The sequence below is a fragment of the Bactrocera tryoni genome, chromosome 3, assembly GCF_016617805.1.
Source record: "Bactrocera tryoni isolate S06 chromosome 3, CSIRO_BtryS06_freeze2, whole genome shotgun sequence".
Classification (NCBI taxonomy): Eukaryota; Metazoa; Arthropoda; class Insecta; order Diptera; family Tephritidae; genus Bactrocera; species Bactrocera tryoni.
Window position 1 is genome coordinate 78,045,379 of NC_052501.1, and position 25,146 is coordinate 78,070,524.

Sequence of the window (25,146 nt, forward strand, 5' to 3'; positions counted from 1 at the left end):
AATAATAATTTTTTTATACATGCATATGCATATATTATTAAGTACATGCAATTTCATGCTCCAAAAGAGCAATATGATTAACCAAGGGTTAAAATGCAGAAAATAAACTTCACAATTAAATAATTCTCACAATTAATCGCATAATTCACTCAAATAAGCATTTCTCCAAAAATTTGTTATCAAATAAATTTAAAAAATATTTCTGCCGCTCACCTTCGACAACAACAAATACCATCGCACCACCAGCACTAAAAAGCACCATGACAATGAATAAGAAAATATGTGTAAACCATTTGCGTGACCACTTGCTCAGCTTCTCGTAGAGACCAAAGGTGAACTTTTCACCAAAACTCATGCCCGCCTTGGTGAAGTCCACGAAATCGGAGAAACCTCTGGCGAAATCGGATGCCGAGAAGAAAGGCCATTGTTCGCTTTCCTTAGTTTGTGCGGTTAACGGTAGTCCAGTCTGTGGATGTGTGGCCAATGGGTGGCCGGTTAAGGGCGGATGCAACTGATTGGAGCCCGAACTAGTGACGCCGGAGAGATTCAAACGCGGTGGACGCAGCGCCAACCGTGGCGATTGCATGGTTGGCGGCATTTGTATGCGCACTGACGGTGTGTTCGACATGTTTGCATTTAATTTTGATTAAGTTTGCTTAAAATTATCTTTTATTGCTAATTTTTTATTTGGTGGATTTCTAGCCAGTTGCTAACGGCCGGACGGTTCACGTAAGTGCGTTCATAAATTTTAGTGTAGAGTGATTTTATTTTTAAAACTGCTTACGCTGCAATTTCAATTTCAGTTTTTATTTTTTAATTTTTTTTCTAATTTTCAATTTTTATATTATTTTTGGTGGTCATTTAATCACTTTTGTATGCTACCAGATCTTTAAAAATTGTTTTTTGCAAATTTATGCATATATTCATATATTCATAAATTTTTGTTTTTACACTTCCTTTTCAATTTTAATTTTGAATTTTTTAATTGTAATTTTTTAAATTAATTTTTTTTAAGTTTTTTTTATTGTTTTGTACTCACATATGGTTTTCAATATTAATTTTTATTTTTAATTTTAATTTATTTTATGTTTAATAATTTTTAATTATATTATTTTATTAATTTTTTTATTTATTTTTGTGTTCTGATATTCCTTTAAATTTTAATTTTAGGTTTATTAATTTTTTTATCTATATAATGTTTTTAATTTGAAATTTTTGTTTTTAGTTTCTAGTTTTAATTAATTTTTTTAATTTTTATTTAATTTTTCTTAATTTTTATTTAATTTATTTTAATTTTAATAATTTTTTATTATATTTTATACATTTTTTCTAATTTATAATCTTTCTAATAATTAATTAATTAATTTCTAAATTTTTTAATATTAATTTGAGTTTTTTTTTACATGTTACTTAATAAAAAATTTTATACAACTTTTAAAATTAATTTATTAATTCCAATTTTTGTTTTACTTTTTTTAATTATAATTTAAATTAAATATATTTTTTTAATTTTCTCCACATATTTATTGAATTTGGAAATTTTTTTATCTCGTAGTTTTGTAACCGCTTCTATTACGTTTTAATTCTCTTCACATTTCTCACCATAACACAGTTATCACACATTAAACCGCTTAATATTTGACATTAACTGTGAATATATAAAAAAATATATGTATGTATATATAACGTTCCCTCATTCGTTTAGTCAGCGCGTATCACATTATTTGACGAGCAGCTCTTTTTTATTGCGGTCTACGCTTTCGTCCGTTCCGTTCTTAATTTAATTTCCAACTGAATTTAGTCGTCGAATCGTCGCTGTTACTTTCGCATTGCGCAGAGATGAATTAGTCGTCATCATCTGCAACAGCCAGCCATCCGCTACATATGTATCTACATATACATGTAGTGCTTCCTCTTTACTCCCACTCTCTCCCTCTCCACTCTTCTATTTCCTATTGACTATTTGCAGCCACAGTGGTGGCCACCCCAGCTAGCGTCATTCGGTGGCGTCGCTCATTCAATGCCTTTTCTTCCGCCAGTCGACCGTCGAATCCATGACGTGCTCGCTGTTCTCACGATATTCAAAAATTCTCGTGTTGAAATAAAAATACCAGCATCTTTATATACAAACATACATGTACAGCAGCCGGCTCGCATCAGCTGTTCGACGTTAAATTACATACATATGTTTACAGTTGGACTCAGATAAATCAACTTTCTCTGATAAAAATTTGAATGGTGAGCTTATGAAGGACTCAAGAAGACGGCTCCTTGGGATTTTTATAGAGTTTTCACTGTCTAGAGTGGAGTTAGTGTTTTTATTATCATGATAAAATCGTAGAGCGGTTATAATTTCAAAAAGCTTACCGTTAGACACCTTTCAAACCGACCACCTCATTGCAGCATGAATAATAAATATTCAGACTGCGCTCAAGACCATAATTATATAGAACATGTGGTTTATGTTGGGTATAGATCATGTGCTTCATTACCTATAGCTTCTGAGTTCCACCACACTAGAGTATATCAACGAGATTTGTGGAACATAAATTGGTTGGGAGCGGGATTCTTCAAAATACTTCACTCTCCAAAATCTGGTTTGGATATTAAGTAACAGATTACATACGTACGCTCTTCGAAGGGTTAGCTTTAGGGTTTCGAATCTATAGTTAACATATGTGACCTGGTCTACGAAAAGGGAGCTAACGTGCGAAACTTTTTGGATTCTATCACGTGAAAAAGCATCTCATCTTCCATCCGAATCAACTAAAAAGTGAAAATTGATTTTTTGACACCTAAGCCCCCTTTCCGTAGACCAGGTCACATATATTGTTGGTCAATAAATATCTTTAGCTTCCGAAATTCTTATCACCAAAACTATAAGATAAATGATATTCCTCTAATTATTCAAAACATAAACAAATCACAACTCTTCGTTCTAGACCGAGACTAACCTAACCGCGTGGAATAGAATAATACTTCCTGTAGTCGAATATTACTTCTTGTAGAATATTAGATAAATGTTTCAACTTAAACTAGGTTCAAGACTTAATGACTGGTTCCTACCGAGAAATATTACAGGTTGCCCTTAAATCAACTGAGAAACTTTATTGTTGGTCTGAGATATAAGACCTTGATTGAGTACATGTGAACCCTAATCGTTATCGGTAGGCGTAGACTCGTTTGCCATATCTGAAAAGCACACAACTGCTTGTGTTCTTCTGTTGGTTCAATGAACCCGTCCCACACTAACACTCTCCAAAGCAAAGCATTAATCATAAAATTCGCAATTTACTCGAAAATTGGTTTGTAATACTTAAATCTCTTTACTAAGGTATACTTAAGTAGTTTCTTAAAAATATGAAAGTAGAAGAAATTCAATGAAAATTATGTGGATCACCCAACGCAGAATAATGAAGAACACCCAAGTTGCGTGCGTTGTCCCAACTGAAATATAAAAAAAATAATAAATTTTCTTTTTCGCGGAATTTTGAACCTACTCAAAACATTGTCACTTTCGCTGAAACACTTGGCGCTTGCCAGATATTCTTAGCTTTACCTATACAACAACAAAAAATAGCAACAATTTAAATCGATTTTGTCAAAGGTTTATGACAACACACTATCAAAGCATATAACAAATAAAATTAATGAGTAATGCCGCTAAAAATAGTAAATTACAAATGGAAAATATGCTAAGCTAATTTGAAAACATTGTCGAAATAAAATTTCAAAAATATTATTTTCGAAAATATTTAAAAGTTTTCAAAAACAAATTTTTTTTAATTTCAAAATTATTTCTAAAAAAATATTAAAGAAAAGTTTTGAAAAATTATTTAAAAAAACTTTCAAAAATAATTTCTAATTTAAGAATAATTTCTAATTTAAGAAATTATTTTTTAATTAGATTTTCCAAAAGTTTCTAATTTACAAAATTGCTTTTAAATTTCAAAAATTATTTTTTCGAAAAACATTTTTGATAAAAAATTGTCGAAAAATGTTTTCAATAATATTTCAAAAAATCTATAAAATGTTTCCAAAAATTATTTTTCAAATAAATAAAAAAAATGGTTGTCCAGAAAGTTTGTAAGATACATACAATATTTTCCAAAAAAAGGACATTATCCGAAAAATATTTTCCAAAACCATTAAAAAAATTTCAAAAAAAAATTTTCAAAAAATATTAAAAAAATATTTTTAAAAATTATTAAAAAATAAAAGTTTCAAAAAATGTTCACGAAAAAATTAAAAAAAGTTTTCAAAACTTAGATTAAAAAAAAAGTTCCAAAAAAATAACTTTAAAAAAATATTGTTGATGTTAAAACAATTTTGTTTAAAAAATTTCTCAGATAATTTTCAAAATAGATTTATAAAGTTTTCAAAACTTATTTAAAAAAAAATATTGAAAAACGTTTTCAAAAATTATTTACAAAAAAATGTCGGTAAAAGTTTTAAAAAATGTAAAAAAATCAAAAATAATTTTAAAAGTTTTCAAAAAGTATCTTTCAAAAATAAAAAAAAGTTTTGAAAAATTATTTAAAAAAAATTTGGTAAAAGTTTTGAAAAATGTAAAAAAATCAAAAATAATTTTAAAAGTTTTCAAAAAGTATTTTCTAAAAAATAAAAAAAAAGTTTAGAAAAATTACTAAAAAAAAATTGGTAAAAGTAAAAAAAAATTAAAAAAAAAATTAAGAAAACTTTTCAAAACTTACATTTAAAAAAAATTGAAAAAAAAGTTTTCAGAACTTATATTGTTGATGTTGATTACAAACATAAAACCAAATTTACAAATCAACTTCAAAAGTTGTGCTATTTTTGTGGCAAAAATTATATTACATGTGTTTTTATTTATTTATATATTTTTGTTTATTTTTACAAATGTATGCACATACTATAAAGCACTCAGTTCGTAAATTACGTGACCTTTATGGCTTTTCAAATACAAGTGTTGAAATTTGTAAACCTTATGAACACTTGACGCCCTCTTAAGATACTCAAACAAGTATTTTAGTTTAAATTTATTTTATTTGTTCAATTTTTATTTATTTTCTATGCAAACATACACACATACATATGTACATATGTACATACATATATTATTTGCATACGCAAACGCTCAATCGCCTGCCAGCTCACATAAATTTTGGATTCATATTTCATTTTGGCTTTTAAGTCTTCTATACACACATATATAAATATAATTTGTGGTTTGTTGTTGTAATTTTAATATATATTATAGTATACATACATAATATATATTTTCAAAACTATTGTTATTTTTATTTATTAGTAATGTTTGCTGAGTAAAAGGACTAAAAAATAAAATTTTTAGACATACATATGTACATACATACAAGTACATACAACTATGAGTTTTAGTTTTTGTTGTAAATTTTTTTTTTTTTTCACAAATTTACTTTTACAAATTATAATAATCTTTTGTAAATTAAAATCGCCATTTAAAATGTTTTTTCAAAATTTTCAAAATTTCAAAAATATATTTTTTTAAAACTTCAAATTTCAAAATATATTTTTTTTTCAAAAAAATGTAGTACTTTGATGTTGTTGTTGTTTTGTATTTTTTCCTTATTTATTTATTTTCTTAATTATGAAAAGAGTTTATTGGAAGCAGAAAAACGGTATTTGGTGTTATTGTTGTATATTTAAATTTTTTTCAAATTTTGGCTTTATGGTTTTATTAATGCTGAAGGCTAAAAATCCAGAAAACTAGAATTGTTAAATATACATATAACAAATTTTGTTTATTTGTTGTTGTTGCAGTTTGTTATTTTTACTAATAAAATTATCTTTTTCCAAAATTGTAATAACTTTTGTTGTTGTAATTTTTTATTTCAACTCAAAAAATTGTTATATTTTAATCTAATTACTTTAGTTGTTGTATTTTAATTTTAATTCAATATATTACTGTGTTTTCCCGAAAATAATTATTTTTGTTGTTGAAATTTTTTAACTAAAAATTTTTTTTTCTAAAAGTTAATTACTTTTGTTGTTGTAATTTTTTTTATTTCAAACCCACAAATTTTATTTCCCAAAAATTTAATAACTTTTGTGTCTATAATTTGTTATTTTAACTATTTTTTTTTGTTTTTTTTTTTCAAAAATTTATTTAGTTATTTTATCAAATATCATAGTTTACTACAAACTGTTTCAATCTAGCAACAAATTTTATTTGTTGTTGTTGTTGTTATCTCTTTTTCCAAATGTATTTTTCTTAATTCTCTAACTATTCTGGGAGGTAAAACCCTTAAAAAGTACTGAAGAGTACAACAAATACTAGTCCTTTGTTGTTGAATTTCTTATTTTCAACTTTTATTTTAAAGTTTGCGAGAACTAAAAACACAAAAAAGTTCTAATGAGCAAAAATTGTTTAGTTGTTGTTTTTTTATATTTTATTTTAAATTAACAATAGAAAATTCTAAAAAATGGCAGATTTTCTCTATCATTGGAACTGTCAGTGAACGCATTATGAATAAAATTTATAATTACATATTTCACAGACGTGTGTATAAATTTGTATATACATAAGTGTCGTTTCATATATCTGCGTCAATATAGCGAAAATATATAGTTGAATTGAACATATATTTTCGCGGTAATAATTATGTGATGGCATCGCATAAAAATAAATTTTGAGTTTGCTGTTAAGTTGTTGCCGATAAAATGCGTATAGTTTTATATACCAATACAGATACAAACATACATATGTGCATATAAATATATCCATTTATTTTGTTCCAAGAAAGTTCATGAGCACTTGAGTCCACGCCGAATTTCTTGAGGTTGTCATCAGAGTTTTTTTAGAGCAAAAATATATGTGGATCGTTTCAAACAACAGGGTCAAGTTTGAAGTGACGAAATCGAGTATCTGTGTGGGAGGATATGAGTAAAATACATATGTATATACGGGTTATAAAGCTAGAGGTCAGTTGTGTTAACTTGAAAAAGAATGCCAGAAACACCTTAAAAATATAAATGCATTTTCAATGAAAGTTTCTTGACTTCCATGTCTCGAAAATCGACACGAAATTTTCACTGCAAACCTTCCTATTATTCTTATTTTACATATTGCAGTCAAAGTAACGAATAAACTCATCAAAGTCAATAAACAATCTTTGTCTGACAAAGCGATTCAATCATCAGATTCCGGCGAAGCCGAATTGATGCACTCAACACAACTACAAACAAATTTACACACGAGTATGTGTGTGCATATTTTGATAATTATTTTGTAAATAAAAAAATATTGCCGGAAAATTTCTCTTAAGGTAAACAAATGGTTCAACTCAAATTCGCGAAAAATTTTAACGAGGTCAGGGCACCAAAAGAAATAAGAAATCCTGCTGTTAAAATGCCATTACCACTTTGCAACATGCAACGTGTAATGGATGGGCATATAGAGTATATGAATAATTGCTGAATAATTGATGGCTTATGTCGGACAAAGGCTGAAAAAATATTTATACTAGTACATAATGAACTCGAGGCGGTCGGGCTAGACAACTACAAGTTTTGAAAGCTGCTAAAAGCCAAAAACAAGCAGCCGTTCAAGAGCAACAAGGGAGTAGCACTGGTTTGAAACTGACCCCTCGCACGCTGAATGCCTCGAGGACAATGCAAATGAAACTCACTTCTAATAAATAACCATAGGTTAGGTAAAGTTAGGTTAATCCGGTAGATCAATAAGCCACGTATAGACCAGTTTTGTCCTTTACGATACCAGATGGAGTTCACTTGCTAAATCCAAGAGGAGTAATTGATGAATTTTGGCCTTCATAAAAAGATAAATCACCTTGAATCTGCCATAAATTTCTTGAAACGGTTCATATTAATTCGAGCTAATTCGCCTGGTGCGCCAAGAATGTGCTTTCCGTGATGTCTCAACCTCAGTCTAGCGAAAGCTTGACAGCGGAGAGGTATATGTACATATTTTCAACTTCGCATCTCCGATAAAACTTCGAAAGTTGATTTTTAGCTCCATCGCATGGTTACCTATAGATAGATAAATATGTAGATATAAAGAATGCAGTGCGACGTAAGGTCTAATGTGCCCTCCTCTCAGTCACAGCGACTCACATAGCGGCAGCAAATTAATAACTTTCATTTGAGGCGATGTGATGTGATCTACTTCTGCATATACAGACTGATGTGCGATCTATTAGCAGGTGCTCTGAAGTTTCAAGATGCTAGACTCATGTTGAATAAGTGCTTCTTGAGCTAATAGCAGTCAGTCTAGAATGCGACAAGTAGCCGGAATTTGTTCCTTGGGAGATTGTTTACCTGACCTTCTTCGGTTGTAACCGCCCATTAGCAATTTGGTCTGCCTTGGGGTTGTCGCCAATACTTCAGCCTGTCCACTATTTCCTCCTTACGGAGCAGCTCCTTTATGGTGTGAGGACTAACCGCCGCTATTTCATGGTATGAGTTGCAGAGCAGGCAAGCTCGTCAGCTATTCCATTCACGGCTAGTTTATTATCTGCAGGCCTGCGTCTAGCTAATAATGATGGTTTGCAAGGTTTTTAAATTATTCTAGCTATACCAATACAGGTTTAGCACACACTTCTGTATGTCTGCTGAAAGACCAAAGACTTATGTATCTTCCTCAGCAGCGGACGATTCCTCCAAACTCAATCCTCCACTATTTTTTCAGTGCATTCTTACCCTTCCATGCCTCGAAACTATTCTTATCCTCCAAATCGTCAATATAAATGCCTATCTTAAGAGCCTCGCAATAAAACAGCGTTCTTGGTGCGTACAGAGTCGTCTTACATTATGAAATCATCCTTTGTTTTTCGAAGAAATGAAATTTTTCTTTATTCAAACCGTAGTTGTAGATCGAAACACATGCCGTTCCCACGACAGTCGGGTCTACGTAGCCGGAACGGAGCCGGATTTTTATCTGGTGAAGGACTGTGAAGCCGGCAGCATTTCTCCAAATTACATCCGGTTTTCTAACGTTACAACAAACACAACATCGAAAATCATGGTGTTAAAAAGAGCTACTTCTAGCCAACCAAAAAAATAATATGCAGAAAATATTCTCAAGGCAGAATTTCCCAATAACTTTTGTGAAAGATTGCCGAGTTTACAGTCTTTGACCACATAAAAGACCGGCTTGATAATGTGGCTCGACTATATTGAGAATAGATTATATCATCTCCAGGGCTTCTTTTTCACAACGTATATAGATCTATATTCTTGGGCACAATAGACTTTAGGTCCCGGTACAATTCTTATTCACTTAACCTATATTCTATAGCCCAGTTGAACAGTTGGGTCTGATTTTTTGCTTTCTGAAATCCTTAGGGTGACATCCACTTCTAGAATATTATATTATTATCTACTTAATGAAAAGTTATTTTAAAATTTCTACGATATATACATACATACATACATTTTAAATAATTTTGTTGGAGTAATAAGTGTTTTAGGTCTCAAAATGAGAGCGTGAAATTGGCAAATCCATCAATCTTCCAACGGTTATATACATAAATCGCTACGAAAAAGCATGAATTTAAAAAAAAAGAGCTAAAAAATAACAAATTATTTTTCTCTCGAAATTTAAAAATATAAATTAGAGCACTTTTCCATACACACACCTCTATATGTACAACATATGGTATAGGTATACCACTAGACCTATGTGATCTAAAGAAAGCTCCTGGCGTGTCTACTTAGAAATACAAAAGTACACATGTACTTGCTTAATTTAAGTTAATTTTAGTGTTAAAGTCTTAGAAAAACACAAAAACATTTTGAGATTGGAAATCGGAAAGCAAATTAGCCGCGAGTGCGTTGGGTATGCGTCATGGGATGGTCATGCTTCGCTAAGAGTGCTTCCCCATGAATAAATCAAAAATACGCGCATGCTTAATTTGTTTTGCTTTGCTAATTTCCATTTTATGGTCTGTGCAATGTGTGGAGATTAGTAATAATCCATGAGAGAATTGGAAGTAGCGACATTGAAAAATTGTGCCTACTAGAAGTTAGTTTTGGCAAGACTAACGGTACATGCAAATGCACTCATGTGGCGCCCACGATGATTATTTATTTTTATTTTGTGATTATTTTATTTTTTATTTACTTTTATTTTTTCCTTTATTGAAACTAAAAGCTGAACAAAGTCTTCCGCGCACCTGAGTCTTATTAGCGTACCTTCATGAAATCTACACGAAAATTTTAGATTCTTTTTATAACAAATTTAATTTCGTTGGACGTCCCTTACCCTTCAAATTTTGTCAGAATATTGTGAGCATATCGTTGCTTCAACCAAGAAAATGATCCATCGATTTTAAAATCGATTTTTATCAATATAAGCGTCATCTGGCAGTTTTGAACAATTCCCAGATAGCTCTAATAGAAACTCCTCTGCGAGAGGATTGTTCTCGTAGCGTTGGACTTGTCAAAAAATTTTGACACAGTTGACAATACAACACTGCTTGAGGACTTTGAACAAACCACGCTCCTTTCAGGATCAGTACTGTTGGCCCTTGGTAAAATTAGAGAAAATTAAACAGGGGGCTCCGCGTTATGTTGTCCTCTCCTCGCTAATGTTTAGTCCCTACATTTCGAAACTCTCACAACCCTCGAAGATTATTGTACGATAATGACATCGGGCAATGGTATTGATGGACGCCTATCTCCTAAAGCTTTTCGTTTCTTCGATGCAAGGAACCTGAAACTCTCCCCTGCCAAATCCAAGGTCACCTTATTCACAAACTGGACGAAGGAGTTCAGACTGGATCTCAACAAATGCTAAAATTTCGACTATAAACAACCCTAAAATTTTGGGTGTCACATTCGACTGTTTGCAGTCCTTAACTCCGCACACACACGCGATTATTATAAAAGTACAGAGCCGCAACAAGATCTCAAGTCGCTAGCGGGCAGCACTTGGAGTGAGGTCAAAGAAACATTGCTGCCAGCATACAAGACAATCGGCCGGCCGGTCTTTAACTAGTCAGAACACCGCAATCCGGACTATAATAGGCTGTCTCCTGCTATCTTCCATCAGGCATCTAAATAGTGATGTAGAAACCATCGCTGCAGTCACCTGCTTGAAGCAGAGCCGCCTCCTAGGAACATCAGCAGGACATTACTTCAACATATGGACGAACTAGAACAATACCCCGACCAAGTTATGTATGGGAACAATTTCCGACATGAACTGAACGCCATTTTAGTGAAGCTATTGAGAATTTTATTGACAGCATCCCGGTGATTGGCGTACTTGGAGCCCGAACACCAGTCTTTGCAGAACAAGAGTACGAGTTTCCGCGTAAAACAAGAATGACCCTAGTGCAACTTTGTTCTGGCTATTGTAGCAGGTTAAATTCCTACTTATCCAGAATATAACCTGACACGAAAACTATTTGAGATATCGATTTGAAATTTTAGTTTTATTTCTCAAAGTTTCACACAAGGTGTGTACGTGAAACATTGCGGTGGTATCTCTCTGATTCACTTCTTCTCTTTCTCTCTCTATGCCTCTTTTGTATTTTTCTTGGTTCAAGCCTTTCGATATACATATGTAATTTCCTCAAGTAAATTTGAAAATATTGTATTAAATGTCAAAAACGGTTATTCACCTTGACATCTGATTTGACAGCTATGCCTGCAAGAAATGCTCTACATCCCAAAAACACCCTTTAAAACAATTGATCATTTACATTTAGTTAATGAAATTTTATTTGTTTAATTTTTTGCTTTTTTGTAATACACAAATATTTTGTTTTAATAATGGTAATAATAATGATAATAATCATAATAGTAATTGTAACAATAGTAATATATGTATAGTACGTTTAGTTATGTTGATTTATCTAAATAAATTTGGAGAAATCAATTGATTTACATACAGTTTCACTTCATTTGGTTACAATTTTGCGTTTAAACTCGCTTAAAATTATCGATAAATTGTTAGTGTTTTAATACATTCATTTTGATTTTTGTTTTTGTTTTCGTTTGCAATTTATTTTTGCTGATTTTAGTTTAGTTGTTGCATATAGTTGCAGTTATTTATATATGTGTGTGTGTGTTTTATATGCATTTTATATTTTTAGTTAAACAATAGTTGCAACCAAGTGCCATAGAGAGTTATATAATAGTTATTTTTAATATGTGTATATGTAAGTATGTATGTATATGTGTAGTGTTTGTGTAAATTAGACTTAAAAATATCAATCCACATGCTTAATTACTCACAGTCATGCAATTTTGGAATTTCGCAAAATTCTAATTCTCAAATTTCAATGCTTAAATCAATTACAACAAATGTGCTCTACTTCGTTTTTAGTTTTTTTCTTGTTATTTTTTTTAATTTTAGTATTTTTCTATTTTCTTTCATGTAGGATTGCATTAAAAATAGTTTTATTATACAATGTAATTTTCTAAAAATATTTAAAATTAAAAAAAATTAATAAAGCATTAAACATTTTTTTGTTTTTAATTAGAAAATATTGTTTTTATACACTAAAAAACGAAAAAGAAAATTTATATTTAAAGAAAATTAAATTTATTATTAACTTTATAATTTAAAAAAATTAAAAAAAAAATTAATTAATTTAAAAAAATTAATTCATTAAAAAATTATAATAATTAAATAAAAAATTGAAAAATAAAATTAGTTGAAAAAAAATTGTATTATAATTAATTAGTTGAAAACGATGTTTTTAGCAAATATGTATTTAAAAAAAAATATTTAAAAAAATATAAGTTTAAAATTAGTTAAAAAAAAATTAATTACAATTTTATTTTAATTAGAATTAATTAATTAATTTTCTTTTTAATTTTACTTAATTGGCGTAGACACCGCTTACGCGATTATAGCAATTTAATTCTACTTACAAATACAAAAAGCACTAAAGCCAATACCAAGAAATAGACATAAAAAACTAAAACGAAATTTAATTACAAAAATTAAAAAAAAAATTTTATTTGTAATTAAACAAATCAAAAAAATAAATTTTAAAACATTAACATAAAAATTAGTTTTAAAAAAATTTAATTAAAATGAATTAATTAAATACAATTTTTTTACAAATACAAATAGCACTTAAGCCAATAGTAAAAAATTAACAAAAAAAATTTAAAAAATTAATAAAAAAAATTAATAAAAATATTAAATAAAAAAAAATTAATAAAAAAAATTTAATTAAAAAATTAAATTAAATGAAAAATTAAATAAAAAATTAAATTTAAAATTAGTTTTTAAAAATTTTAATTATAATTAATTAATTAAAAACAATCTTTTTTAATTATTTTCCAAATACAAATAGCACTAAAGCCAATACTAAGAAATAAACATAAATACAAAAGTTAATACAAAAATTTAATTTTTTCAAATTATGTAGATCAAAATTTTAACAAGAGAAAGTACGATAAAAAGAGAGCGTGTGGTAATAGTTAGTAAAATAGGTATACGAGAACAGCGAGTCATGGTTTTAACTAAGCTAAATCATTAATACTAAAATGCTTTAGAAATCGGCTATGAACAAAAAGCTAATTTTGGCTTAATTATATTAATTTTTTATTTACTATATAAATTTCGTTTTATATGTATAAAAAGGCCTCAATTTAGTAAAAAAAAATAGGCGCTTATAAAAAGCGAAATCTTATTTAGTAAGTCAAAAATTAATATAATTAAGCCAAAATCAGCTAAAAATTATAAAAAAAATGCTGCAAACATATAATACCAAAGTAAAAAAACGCATTTTTCATAACAGAATTTTATGTTTCTCGTTTAATATTTTCCAAAAATGCAAAAAGTGGCAACAATAAAAATGCAAGATATGTAGATTTGATACAAAACAGGAAATAAGCAAAAAAAACTTATTTCAAAAAATTTAAAAGCAAATATTTATAATTTTTATGTGCAGGGTGCAACAATAGTCCAAAATTCAGCTTTTCTCTTAACAAAGTAGTATTAGAATAAAAAAAATACTAATTTATAATTGAAAAAATAATAATAACTTTATTATTTTTTTTAATTTTGAAAACCAGTTTTTTTTATATTATATAAATTTATACATTTTTTTTAATTTAGAAAAAAAGTATTTAATTCACTTTTCATATTAAATAAAAGTTCTTTTTTTCATAAATTTATTGATGTTTTTATATTTGGAAAAAAATTTAATTTATTATTTTTTTTTTTATATTTTGGAAAAAATAATTTTTTTATACGTTTTTTTATTATTTTGAAAAAAAAAAAAAGTTTTTTGTAAATTCATAAATTTTTCCTCACATTTACTCTATTACATCTACACAATCTAACACCCTTTGCTAAAGCTTCTTAAAAAGCACTTCGTTTGCTACTAACACATTCATTGACTCTATAACTACATCGTATGTATGTATGCATGTATGTAATTGTAAGAGTATATCCGATTTTAAGTCGCATTTAGAGAGATTTGATAGACATAGCGAAATCTTGCTGAGGGCAGTGTGTGCAAATTGAATACAGCAGATGAGAAGAATATGCAAAAACAATTTATTTTACTTAAAAAAATTTTTACATTAAAAAATTAAAAAGGAGATATTGTTTATATTAAAAAGTGAATTAAAAAAAATATTTTACATAAATAAAAAATAATTTAAAAGAATTGTTTTAATTAAAAAAATTAAAAAAAAAAACTTTAGATTAGATCGGAAGAGCACACGTTAAAAAAAAAATTTAGATTCAGATCTACATTAAAAATATATTGTTTACAATAAAAAAAGATTTAAAAAAATTGTTTGTATTAAAAAATTAATTAAAAAAGTTGTTGACTTGAAAAAAAAACCTTAAAAGACTTAAGCATAAAAAGATAAGTAAAATTTGGATTTAGATTTTTTTGTATGAAATTAAAAACAAAAAATTACGTAAAATTAAAAAAGTATATAAAATCAATTAAAAAAAGTAAGCAAAGCAAATAATAGTTTTTTTTTAATTTCTTTGTCAAAAATATGAGTTGGAAAATCTTAAGCGGAATGTTTGCAATGATTTTTTTCGTCAGATTTTTTCAAGTTCACACAACTTTTAAAAAAGTTTCTTTTAAAAAGGTCAGTATTACATACTTATAATTTATCAATAACTAAATTTTAAGCATTTAGACATGTATTTTTTTATTATTTAAAAATAAAAAAGTTGAACTCAAAAAGTATTTAAAATAAGAGAACCGAAAATTTGAAATTTAAAATAAAAAAACTCAACTTAAAAATATTTTAAATTAAAACATATTTTTTTCCTTTTATTTTAAAAAGGCAAAACAATTAAAAAAATTAAAATTTGAAATAAAACAAAATCTAAACTTAAAAAATAAAAAATTTAAACCTAAAAAATATTTAAAATAAAGTAAAATTTATGAAAAGAACTGAAAATTAGAAAAAATAAAATTAAAAAAATTAAACACAAAAACCAGATAATTATTAAAACTGAGGAAAATTAACAAAAGTGTATAAATAATATTTAAAAAAGAAATTAACGAAATTAACGAAATTAATAACAAAAATTAACATGAAATAACAAAAAGTTGTAAGTAAAATTAGCATTTTAATCTTCAAAATCTCAGCATCGTTAAAAAAAGTCATAAATAAATTCTAGAAACAATTGCAAAACGACAAAAAATTTTAGTCCGAAATCTATAACAAACAAAAAAAAACTGTAAATAAAAAAAAAATTAAATAAAAAAAATCATAATAAAAATTGAAAATAAAAAATTTTAGTCAGAAATATATTACGAAAAAATCTATAAAAATACGAAATTTTCAATTATCAATTAATTTTTTTTTTATTTTTACTCAAAAATCTATTACAAAGAAAAAAATGGTAAAAAAAATTTCGAAATTTAAAATTTTTACTAAAAAATCTATTGCAAAGAAAAAAATTGGTAAAAAAAAATTTCGAAATGTAAAATTTTTACTAAAAAATTTATTGCGTAGAAAAAATTTTATAAATAAAAATTCGAAATGTTGCAATAAATTATTTTTAGTTTCATACACATACATATGCAACAAGCTGCAATGATTTCGCTATCTCTAACACTGTTGCACTACACGCTCAGCTAATTTTATTTACTATTTGCTCATTTTTTTCTAACAACACTATACCCTTCTCGCTCTCACATCTAACTAAGCGCTTTCTCAATAACTGTTGCCTACTTCAATAATTTTCAACACAATTTTCTCGCCTTTCCATTTATATTTCAATTTTTAGGGTAGTCGAAGAAGTATTTTCGTATTTTGTCAATAGATGTACGAAAAGACTTTTTCGACTAACCAACGAGTAACATGACCAAACTTGCAATTTAAGCGTTGACCACACCCCTCACATTCGCACTTTTCACCTTTATCATCGCTTTTGTTCAAACCGCCAACTCATTAATGACCATTTAGAAAATTTCATACATATTTCTTAGCATTTTAGTATTTTTTGTTTTTGCTTATATTAGATTTTGTTAGTAACATTTACAACTTTACGGCATAATTTTGTATGATGGAAAAGAAAGTTGAATTAAAACTTAGTACTTAAATGTTGCAGAAAATGCAAATAAGCTCGAAAAGCATGCGCATGCGCATGCGCCAAGTCACTGTCAATTTTTCCCATGTACACCAGCATGCGTACATAACATATTTCATTACTTTTGCTATTTTGGCGCGTTCGTGCAATTCACATGGCGCCTCATTTGCTGCGCCGGCATTTTCATTTCTTATATTCGCACATATTTCGCTGCTCACCAGCACACTGTATACAAGCGCGTTGCCAACTCCCTTGTTACACTTACTTCAGCGCCTCCTTGGCGCGTTGCTCCCACTCGGCGCGCCGCTGATGTATACCCTTAAATTCGCTAACCGTTGCCGAGCGCTCGATTGTCTTGCTAAGCGCGCTGCTGCTGCTCGTCGAACTATTCATGCTGCTGCTGCTGCCGCTGCTGTTGCTCTCAAGCGCTTTGATGTTCAACGATTGCCGCTCGTGCGCCTTGCCATTTAGCTGTGGTTGCTGTTGATGGTGATTGTTGTTATTCAAATTGTTGCTGTTGCTATTGTTATTATTGTTGTTGTTTAGAGTTTCAGACGCAGTGTTCGGAAAGATTTTGCTAACGCTGTTGTTGCGCTCGATGGGTATGGCGCGGAAACCGGCGACTTTGATGGGCGGCAGGAAGCTGCGGTTATTGGCGCCGCCGACGCCACCGCCGCTGGTGACAGCGTTGTTGCTGCTGTTGACATTGTTGACATTGTTGGCGGTGGTATTGTTAACGCTGTGTATGCCGGTGGTGCTGTTATTACTGTTATTTGCGGCAGTGTGATTGTTGTTGTTATTATTATTATTGTTATTATGCACGCTTAAGCCATTCGTATGTGACGCGCCGCCAATAACGCTTTTCGTGCGAAAATCTGCCAGCGAATTGCGATTATTGACACCATTCGTCAATTTGCCGCTTTGCATTTCGTGGGACGCCTCCAATTTCGGCAATTTGTCCAGTTTCTCCTCGCTCGCCGACTGATTCTCCTTGTCGCTGTCGACATTCTGCTGCGCCGCCACGAATTTCTTGGCGCCGCTGCCGCTACCGCTACCGCCGCCGCCATTGCCCACTTGTATTTTGTCGGCAAGCGCGTTGATGTCCTCATCTTTGATTTTCAATGAGCGCCGCGCGAAAACCTTCATCAACTCCGGCGTCGCATCGTCGCGATTGCCGTTGGTCGGCGCGCCCGCTTGCGTGGTGGCGCAGAAGGACTTCTTGCGCAGCATGACCACATTGTCGGTCGCCGCCTTTTCGCTCGTCTCCAATTTCTCCTCCGATTTGGCAAATGATTTGCGATAGACTTCCTCTGTAATGGACTTCTTGCGCTCATTGCGCAACTCCTCAATGCGCTTGTCCGTCTTCAATTTCTCCTCGCTCATGAATAAGCGCTTGCGCTCTTGCAACGATAACTTTTTGGCGCTCAGCGTTGCCGCGTCAGCGGGCGTATCTGATGGCGTTTTCATGCGCAGCAATGCGCTTTCGTCGACGTCGGTTGCCGTTGGTGTTATCGGTGTTGTTGGTGTGGTCGGTGTAGTTGGTGACAGCGTAACAATCGATTGTTGTTTCTTCACGGGACTTCTTGGCGGCAGCGCGCTGACAACCACATGCATTTTAGTTGGCGATTTATTGTTGTTGTTGCTGCTGCTGTGATTCTGGCTCATATCGAATATGGTTTTCTGCTTGTCGGCTTCATTGGGTGAGGGCTTCTCGATAATCTCCACGCTCTCGTTGCTCAAGCGGCGCAAGCTGAGCTCCTCCAAATTGCTGTTGCGCTCGTTATTAGCCTCTTTGGTCACTTGTTGTTGCTGTTGCGGCTGCTGCTGCTTCTCTTGTTGCACTTGCTGTGCTTCTGTTTGTTGTTGTTGCTGCTGTTGTGTAGGCGTTTGCAGCTCGCGCACATTCTTGGCCAGCACCACATTGGCGCTCTTAGCAATGCGCGCGGGATCAACGCGGTTCAACTGTATGCGCATGAACTCCGGCACGCCATCGTCGTTCGGCGTGCTGCTGCCGCTTGTCGACTCATGCAACTGTGAAAAGATATGTTTAATCAGAAAATAATTATGTTAAATAGAAGTTAAGCTTACCTTTACTGCGGCGCCGCGCTCCTCATTGCCGCTTTGGCAATGCGCTGGCGGGCTGCCTAACAAGCTGGTGCTGCGACGCGTCGTCTTGACGCTTTGCGCCTTGGCACTCTGCACCACCGGTGCTGGCGCCGATTTGCGCTCCATATCTTTGGCATTTGCTGCTAAAACATCCATGGAGTTGCGCACATTAGCCACCGCCACATTAGACTTCAGCTTGCTCTTCTCGCGCAACGGTACCGCCGCTGTTGTGGGCGTGAGTTTCGGGTCGTCCGTGGAGGTGGACGTATCCAGGCTCGCATTCGAATCCCGCAAATGCAAGACTTTCGGACGCAGCTGCTGCTCGGCCTTCAACACTTCCGCTGCGGGCGGCACCACAGTGACGAGCGAGATGGGCGATGGCTTGGGCGTATTTATCTGCTCAACAGATTTTCGGTTGCTGTTGGCGGCGCTTACAGTAACCACAAGCGCTTTCTCCTCCAAACTGGTGGTGCTCGTTGGTTTGCGCAATACATTGATGAATGGCGATTTCACAAGTAAGTCACCCTTGTTGGACTCGTCTGGCGTAACCGTTTTGCTTGGCGTACTCTTCACCACAATATTTTTTGTAAAATTATAATTGCTGCTCGTGGTAGTTAAATTGCCAGCAGACTCAGTGCGCGGTGTGGTAGCGCGCGTCGCTTTATCACCTTGCAGCTCCGCATCCAAAGCGCCGTGCTCGGCATGATCCTTGGCGTTGTGTGCGAAGTCATTGTAGGGCACACGCAAATTCAACGTCAAATCAGGCAAACTGGGCATGTTGTTGTGCATCGCGGTGGGCGTGGCATACGCATCCTCTTGGTAGGTGCGAAAACTGCGCGATTTCTCCACAACTTTTCGTTGCTTCTGTTCTTGGCTGCTGTACGCGTGCGTTTCGTCGGCGGCGTCCAGCGAGCTGGTGGAGTGCGCGTTACTGCCATTGCTGGCGGCGTAACGTACCACCGAATCGTTGGAACGTGAGATCTTTTGCTGAAAAGCGCTGAGTCCAACTATTTTCGGTTTCTTCTCATAGTGATGTTCCGACAATTTGCTGACGCTGCTCAACGAATTCACACTGGATGCCTGTGAGGCGGTAATTTCACGTATAATCGAAGTGGATTGGAATATCTCTTGCTGTGAGCTCTTGGAGAGTAAGCTGCTCGTGCTGCTGGCATACGAGTCGTGCGCTGTCGTGTTGGCGCTCGTGGTCACCTTGCGTTCCAGCGAGCCGATGTCCTGCGGCATGTAGCGTTGGCGTGCTGCCGCGCCCGATTTCGGTTTCGGTGGCGAGGTTGTCGCGGCGGCTTCCTTGACGTTGTTGGCGCTGCTACTGTGTGCTGTCAAATTATGCGCGTTCAGCATGGCATTCAAGCCGGTGCTGCCGACAGCCAAAATTTCACGTTTAATGTCCTTACGTGTCTCTTCGATATTTTGTTCGTAGCTCAAGGCGCTACGTGATTTATCTAATTTGGTCAAACTGGGCTCGGGTGTCGGCTTCATATCCAAACACGAGGTGGAAACCTGCATTTTAGTTTTGGCATCCGTTTCACTTTGACTCAGTTCCATTTTTTCCTCGGCGGCCGGCACGCTGTTAGGAGTGTTGCTGCTGCTGTTGTTGTTATTGCGCGTGGTCGAACGCTTCGAGTTGCGTTGTATGAGTCGTCGCAGGAAACCACTCTCTGTGGTCTCCACTTGTGTACTTGCGGCATCCTTCTCTTTGTCTTTGTCTTTCTCTTTCATCTTCTCTTTTTCCTTTTCCTTGAGTTTCTCACGTTCCTTCTCTCTCTTCAATTCCTGTTCACTGGGTGTTGGATCGGTGGACGACTCCTGTGGTGGCTCAAAGAGCGCCGTTGCCTTCGCTGTCAACGTGCGCAAGCCAAATAGATTGGTGGCAGCCGTTATGGAACCGCTACTGCTGCTGCTGCTAGTGGTGGTAATTGTTGTTGTGTTAGTGGTGAGTTTGCCACCATCATTACTTCTTTCATGTTTCTCGATTTTCGAGCGCTTAACGTTTACTGTTTGCTCATTGCTGGCGTTTGTAGATTTCGTTTTCGATTTCGAAGGTGATGCCACCTTTTTCGGTTCAACAGCATGTTGATCTAATACTTTAGTATTAACGCTAGGCGGTAGGGAGCGTGTTTTGGCTTTGATGTCGTGTTCTGCTGGAACTTGGAAAACGTTAGTCTTTGAAGTCGTACAAGTCTTCAATAAATTCTTACCTTTTATGTCCAGTAGTGTATTATTAGCCAACCTGAGGCTATCTTCATTGGCTTCGGGTATTGAGGTCTGCAGAAAATAATGGAGAGGGTTGAAATTATATATACAAAAAGTAAGGAAAAGTTAAGCTCGGATGTATTGGCTGTACTAGATACTTTCACAGCTCGAAGGCATTGGAATATTAATAAGTACTTCGAGACGTCTGCAATTTATCGAATAAGTAGTTCGGAAACTGTAATATTATTAACCGATACGACTTCTACTTGGTACGTATACCAAATACTTAGGAACTCGGACGAACGGAAATCGATCTAACGTTAAATATAATATACCGAACCTAGCTTCACGAAGTGATTTCGCACCCTCTTGGTAACATTATTCGAGACTTCTGCAATTTAACGATCGATCCAATCTACATGGAAATTATAATCTTATTAACCGATACGGCCTCCATTTGGTAGCAAATGTACTTATGCTAAGCTAAAATTCTTCCCGAGGCTATTGAATGAACGGAATTCGCTCACGAACCGTTTTTGCATTGCCTTGCTAACATTATCTTACATATTAGGCGCGTCTTCTACTCTAAACTTCACCAAAATCACTCACCTCCAGCGTACGCCGGTGCAGACGACTCGGTCCCTTCTTCTTAGCCGGACGTAGAGCCATTTTATGCTTGGCAGCCGAATGTGACAGACGTTGATACTTCGCACCCAACAAATCCGGCTCGTCTCGGTTCGTGTCGCTGGCCAAACTGCCGCTCGACGAGTGTCGATAAATCTCCGAGGACACTGATGTGGTCGACACGGTGGAAGAGCGTGTTATGCTGCGTCCACTCACCGTCGACGATGTTGTTGTCAACGAACGTTCCTGCACAAATTCTTTGGCGCTAATTGTGGAATTATTTGCGGTGGATGCGGTGAATAGCTCATCGCCATCACCACTATTCATGCTCAGCAAACTCAACGAGGACACTTCACTGTGATTGCCGCCCGTGGTGGTGGCGGTGGAAGATGTGGCTGTGGTTGTGTGCTTGCTATTGGCATAGTGAGTGCGCTGTGTGGTGCGTTCGACGCGCCGTTGCGGTGAAGCTGGACTGCGTGGCAGTCCCAGATCCTCTTCGGAAGCATCCTGACGATGGCGATTGCGTTTACGCAGCACATCGGAGAGCTCAGCCTGTAAAGAGTACAAAAAAGTTGGAGAAAGCAATTAATTTTGTGTTAAATTAATATATTTTAAGTACAGTGGTGAACTTATGTATGTTGGGTTGGTGGTGAGTTTTGTAGATACGCATACCCAAGTCTTCCAGCGAAAGACGAGACGTGCTCGCAAACAGCTACGTCCTGTGCGATTCTCGCCATTACTCAACGGTTTGATTTTCATTTTAAACGGATTTTGTTTAAAGTCAATCATTTTCATTTTGATTTTGTTATTCAACTTTTTTGGTTATAATATAAGTATTTTTTTTTTCTAACTTGGCGTGGTTTTCAGAAATCGTAAAACTGTTTTAAGTGCGCATTTGTTTGTTTACTAAAATTATTGTATCACAAGTTGAAGTTGAAAATATAAATTTTGAGATGAGGCAGTCTAGGATAAAGGATTGCACCGCAACCTTAGGTTTATTGTGTCTTCATGAGATAGTTAGAATGAATTTGTTAAGGAAATCGTTAAACTTTGTTTCGGGATAATTTAAATCCCGAAATGTGAAACTGGTTGCAATGTGAAAATGGAAAAAAAATCGTAAACTTTGTTTGGCGACTGGCTCCTTAGGGAAAATGGAAAAAAAAATGAATTTTCAGGTTAGGTACTTAGTTAGGTTTGATGGATAAGCTCTTAGAAAATCGTCTAAATGTCCATTCGTAGCCTAAAATTATCACACAAAGGGTTCAGAACAGATGCAAAACATATATTTTGAGATTAGACGGGTTTCAGTCTATGTCATTAATATGCACACGTCCTGCCGAATCGAGAAACAGCTAGAAATTGGGTTCTCACGTCAAACGGGTCTAGGTAACCGAAACGGACCTTATTGTTATCCGGTCAAGGTGTGTCAATTCGGCATCATTTCTGAAAATTACTTCAGGAAAGAATTAGCTACAGATTTTCAACCGCTACAATAACCAAAAATATAAAAATTAGATACAGATCTACTTTTTGTTTTTATTGTTAATAAGGGTTAATAACTGGTTATAACATTTTTCATTGCTTTGCTGTTGAATGAATCAATGAGATTGCTTTGCTCTTATCTTTGAAATAAACATAATACACAAAAAAATTCAACTTAGTTCGGATTTTAATACCGTCAAAATAACCTGGGCTTTAATTAATTAATTTTTTCATAATATATTTGTTTCATTTTAGTGAACGTTTTGTTAATTTTTTTTAAATTCCTCTATTTTTTTTCTATTTTTTACAATTTTAATAATATTTGTATTTTAAATTAAACTATTTTTTAATATATTTTTAACTTATTTAATTTTTTAAATTTTTCTAAATTTTTAATTAAAAATTTTTTTTTTTAACTTTTGTTCTAATTTTTTTAACTTTTATCTTAATTTTTAGTAATTTTTTTAAAATTGTTTTAATTTTTTTTTAATTTTTTCTAATATTTTTGCAAAATATTTTTGTTTAGTTCTTAGCTAAATTTCTTTTAATTGTGTTTTTTTTAATTTTTTTAAATTTATGTATAATTTTTCTAATTTTTTAATTTATCTTTTATTTTTTTAATTTTGCCTATTTGTTTTTAATTTTTTCTAATATTTTTGCAAAATATATTTTTTTTTGTAGTTTTTAGCTAAATTTCTTTTAATTGTTTTTTTTTTTAATTTCTTTAATTTTTTTTAAATTTTATTATAATAATTTTTCTAATTTATGTTTTTTTTTTAATTTTACCTATTTTTTTTAATCTTTTCTAATCTTTTTGCAAAATATTTTTTTGGGTTCTTCGTAAAATTTTAAATAAATTAAATGTTTGCCTGAAATTTCCTCGTATTAACTTTTACCGCTCAAATTGTTAGTATTTCTTGTAGGCTGAATTTTGTACTTTTTCAATTTATAACTGTTTCTTATTTTAAACTATCAGAGATCGTAAATTTACTTTACTTTTTTCTCTTTCTCTTTTTGTTTTTAATTTTAATTTTTCTAAGTTTTGATTAATTTTTTTACTTTTTTCTAGTTTTCACCCTTAATACTTTTGCAAATACTTTTTTTAGTTTTTTGGCAAATTTTCTTATAATTGTGTTTTATTATTTAATTTCTTTAATTATTTTAATTTTTTTTAATTAATTAATAAAATTTAATTTTCTCAATTTTTTTCTAAATTTTTCATAATATGTTTGCAAATTTGTTTTTTTTTGTTTTTTAACCAAATTCTTTTAATTAATTTTCTTAATTTTTTCTAATATTTTTGCAAACTATTTTTTTTTTACTTTTTTAGTTCAATTTCATTCAATTATTTGCTTAAAATTTCCTCCTATTAACTTCAACCGATCAAATAATTACAACACATTGTACGCATACTTTTTTGACGCAGCGTAGAAAACGCACAGTAGCAGATTAATGTAAATAACCAAGTCACTTGGTCAGTCGAAATAGATTTGTAAGAGCAAACGCAGCAGAGAACACTTGTACAATCAGCAGATAAGAAAAAAGCAAACAAGAAAAAATTAAAGCAAGCAATAACAAAAAATTCTAAGCAAACAACAGCAGCAACTTATAAGCAAACAACAAAAATTCTAAGCAAACAAAAAACACAGTGACCGAGTGCTGGGTGTCGAAAGCGAAAAGGATAAATATTTTAAGATATAGTATGTGCACATATACATGGATGTATGTGTGTGTGTGTGTGTCTAGTAGGTACAATTGAAATTCAATGCAATGCTCAGAATTCTGTTCAGCAGTTTGTTGAACCCGGAAACACATGTTTGCAGCGTGAGTTGCACTTTCGAGTAGATTTTTTCAAAGATTTAGACGATCGAAGATGTACATACATACATACATATGTATGTGTATATGGATGTCTGTTTCAGTGATGCATACATATGCACGTGCATATGTAAACACGCGAGGACGCTTTAGAATGTTGACCTGTGCATTTCTTAGTTTTTGAAAACCAATTTATTGATGTTTTCTTGAATCAGTTTAAGTTTTGGCCAGAAATCGCGTTAAAGCTTATAAGCGCCAAAAGTTTCTATAATAGCGCTGAGTGGCCAAAACTGAGTAAATTATCAGACATCAATGCGTTAGCAACAATAACACATATTTATTTAATGGGGGAAATGTATCAAAGACCCAAAATAACTATTTTTTGTGTAAAT

General features: G+C 32.5%; 1 protein-coding gene across 2 annotated transcripts in view; it reads right to left on the reverse strand.

Moving 5' to 3' along the window:
* Positions 1 to 16,352: 16,352 nt before the first annotated feature.
* Positions 16,353 to 25,146, reverse strand: part of LOC120770424 (serine-rich adhesin for platelets) — a 164,691-nt gene continuing 155,897 nt past the window's right edge. Inside the window, exons 6-9 of one of the 2 annotated variants that reach the window (XM_040097873.1) lie at positions 21,440 to 22,006; positions 20,836 to 20,902; positions 18,602 to 20,775; positions 16,353 to 18,544 (exon numbers count right to left, since the gene is read on the reverse strand). In XM_040097873.1, coding sequence (XP_039953807.1) covers positions 16,775 to 18,544; positions 18,602 to 20,775; positions 20,836 to 20,902; positions 21,440 to 22,006 — 4,578 coding nt within the window. In that variant the 3' untranslated portion in view covers positions 16,353 to 16,774. Of the gene's footprint in view, positions 18,545 to 18,601; positions 20,785 to 20,835; positions 20,903 to 21,439; positions 22,007 to 25,146 lie in introns of both variants that reach the window. The other variant, XM_040097874.1, reaches the window with a different exon arrangement.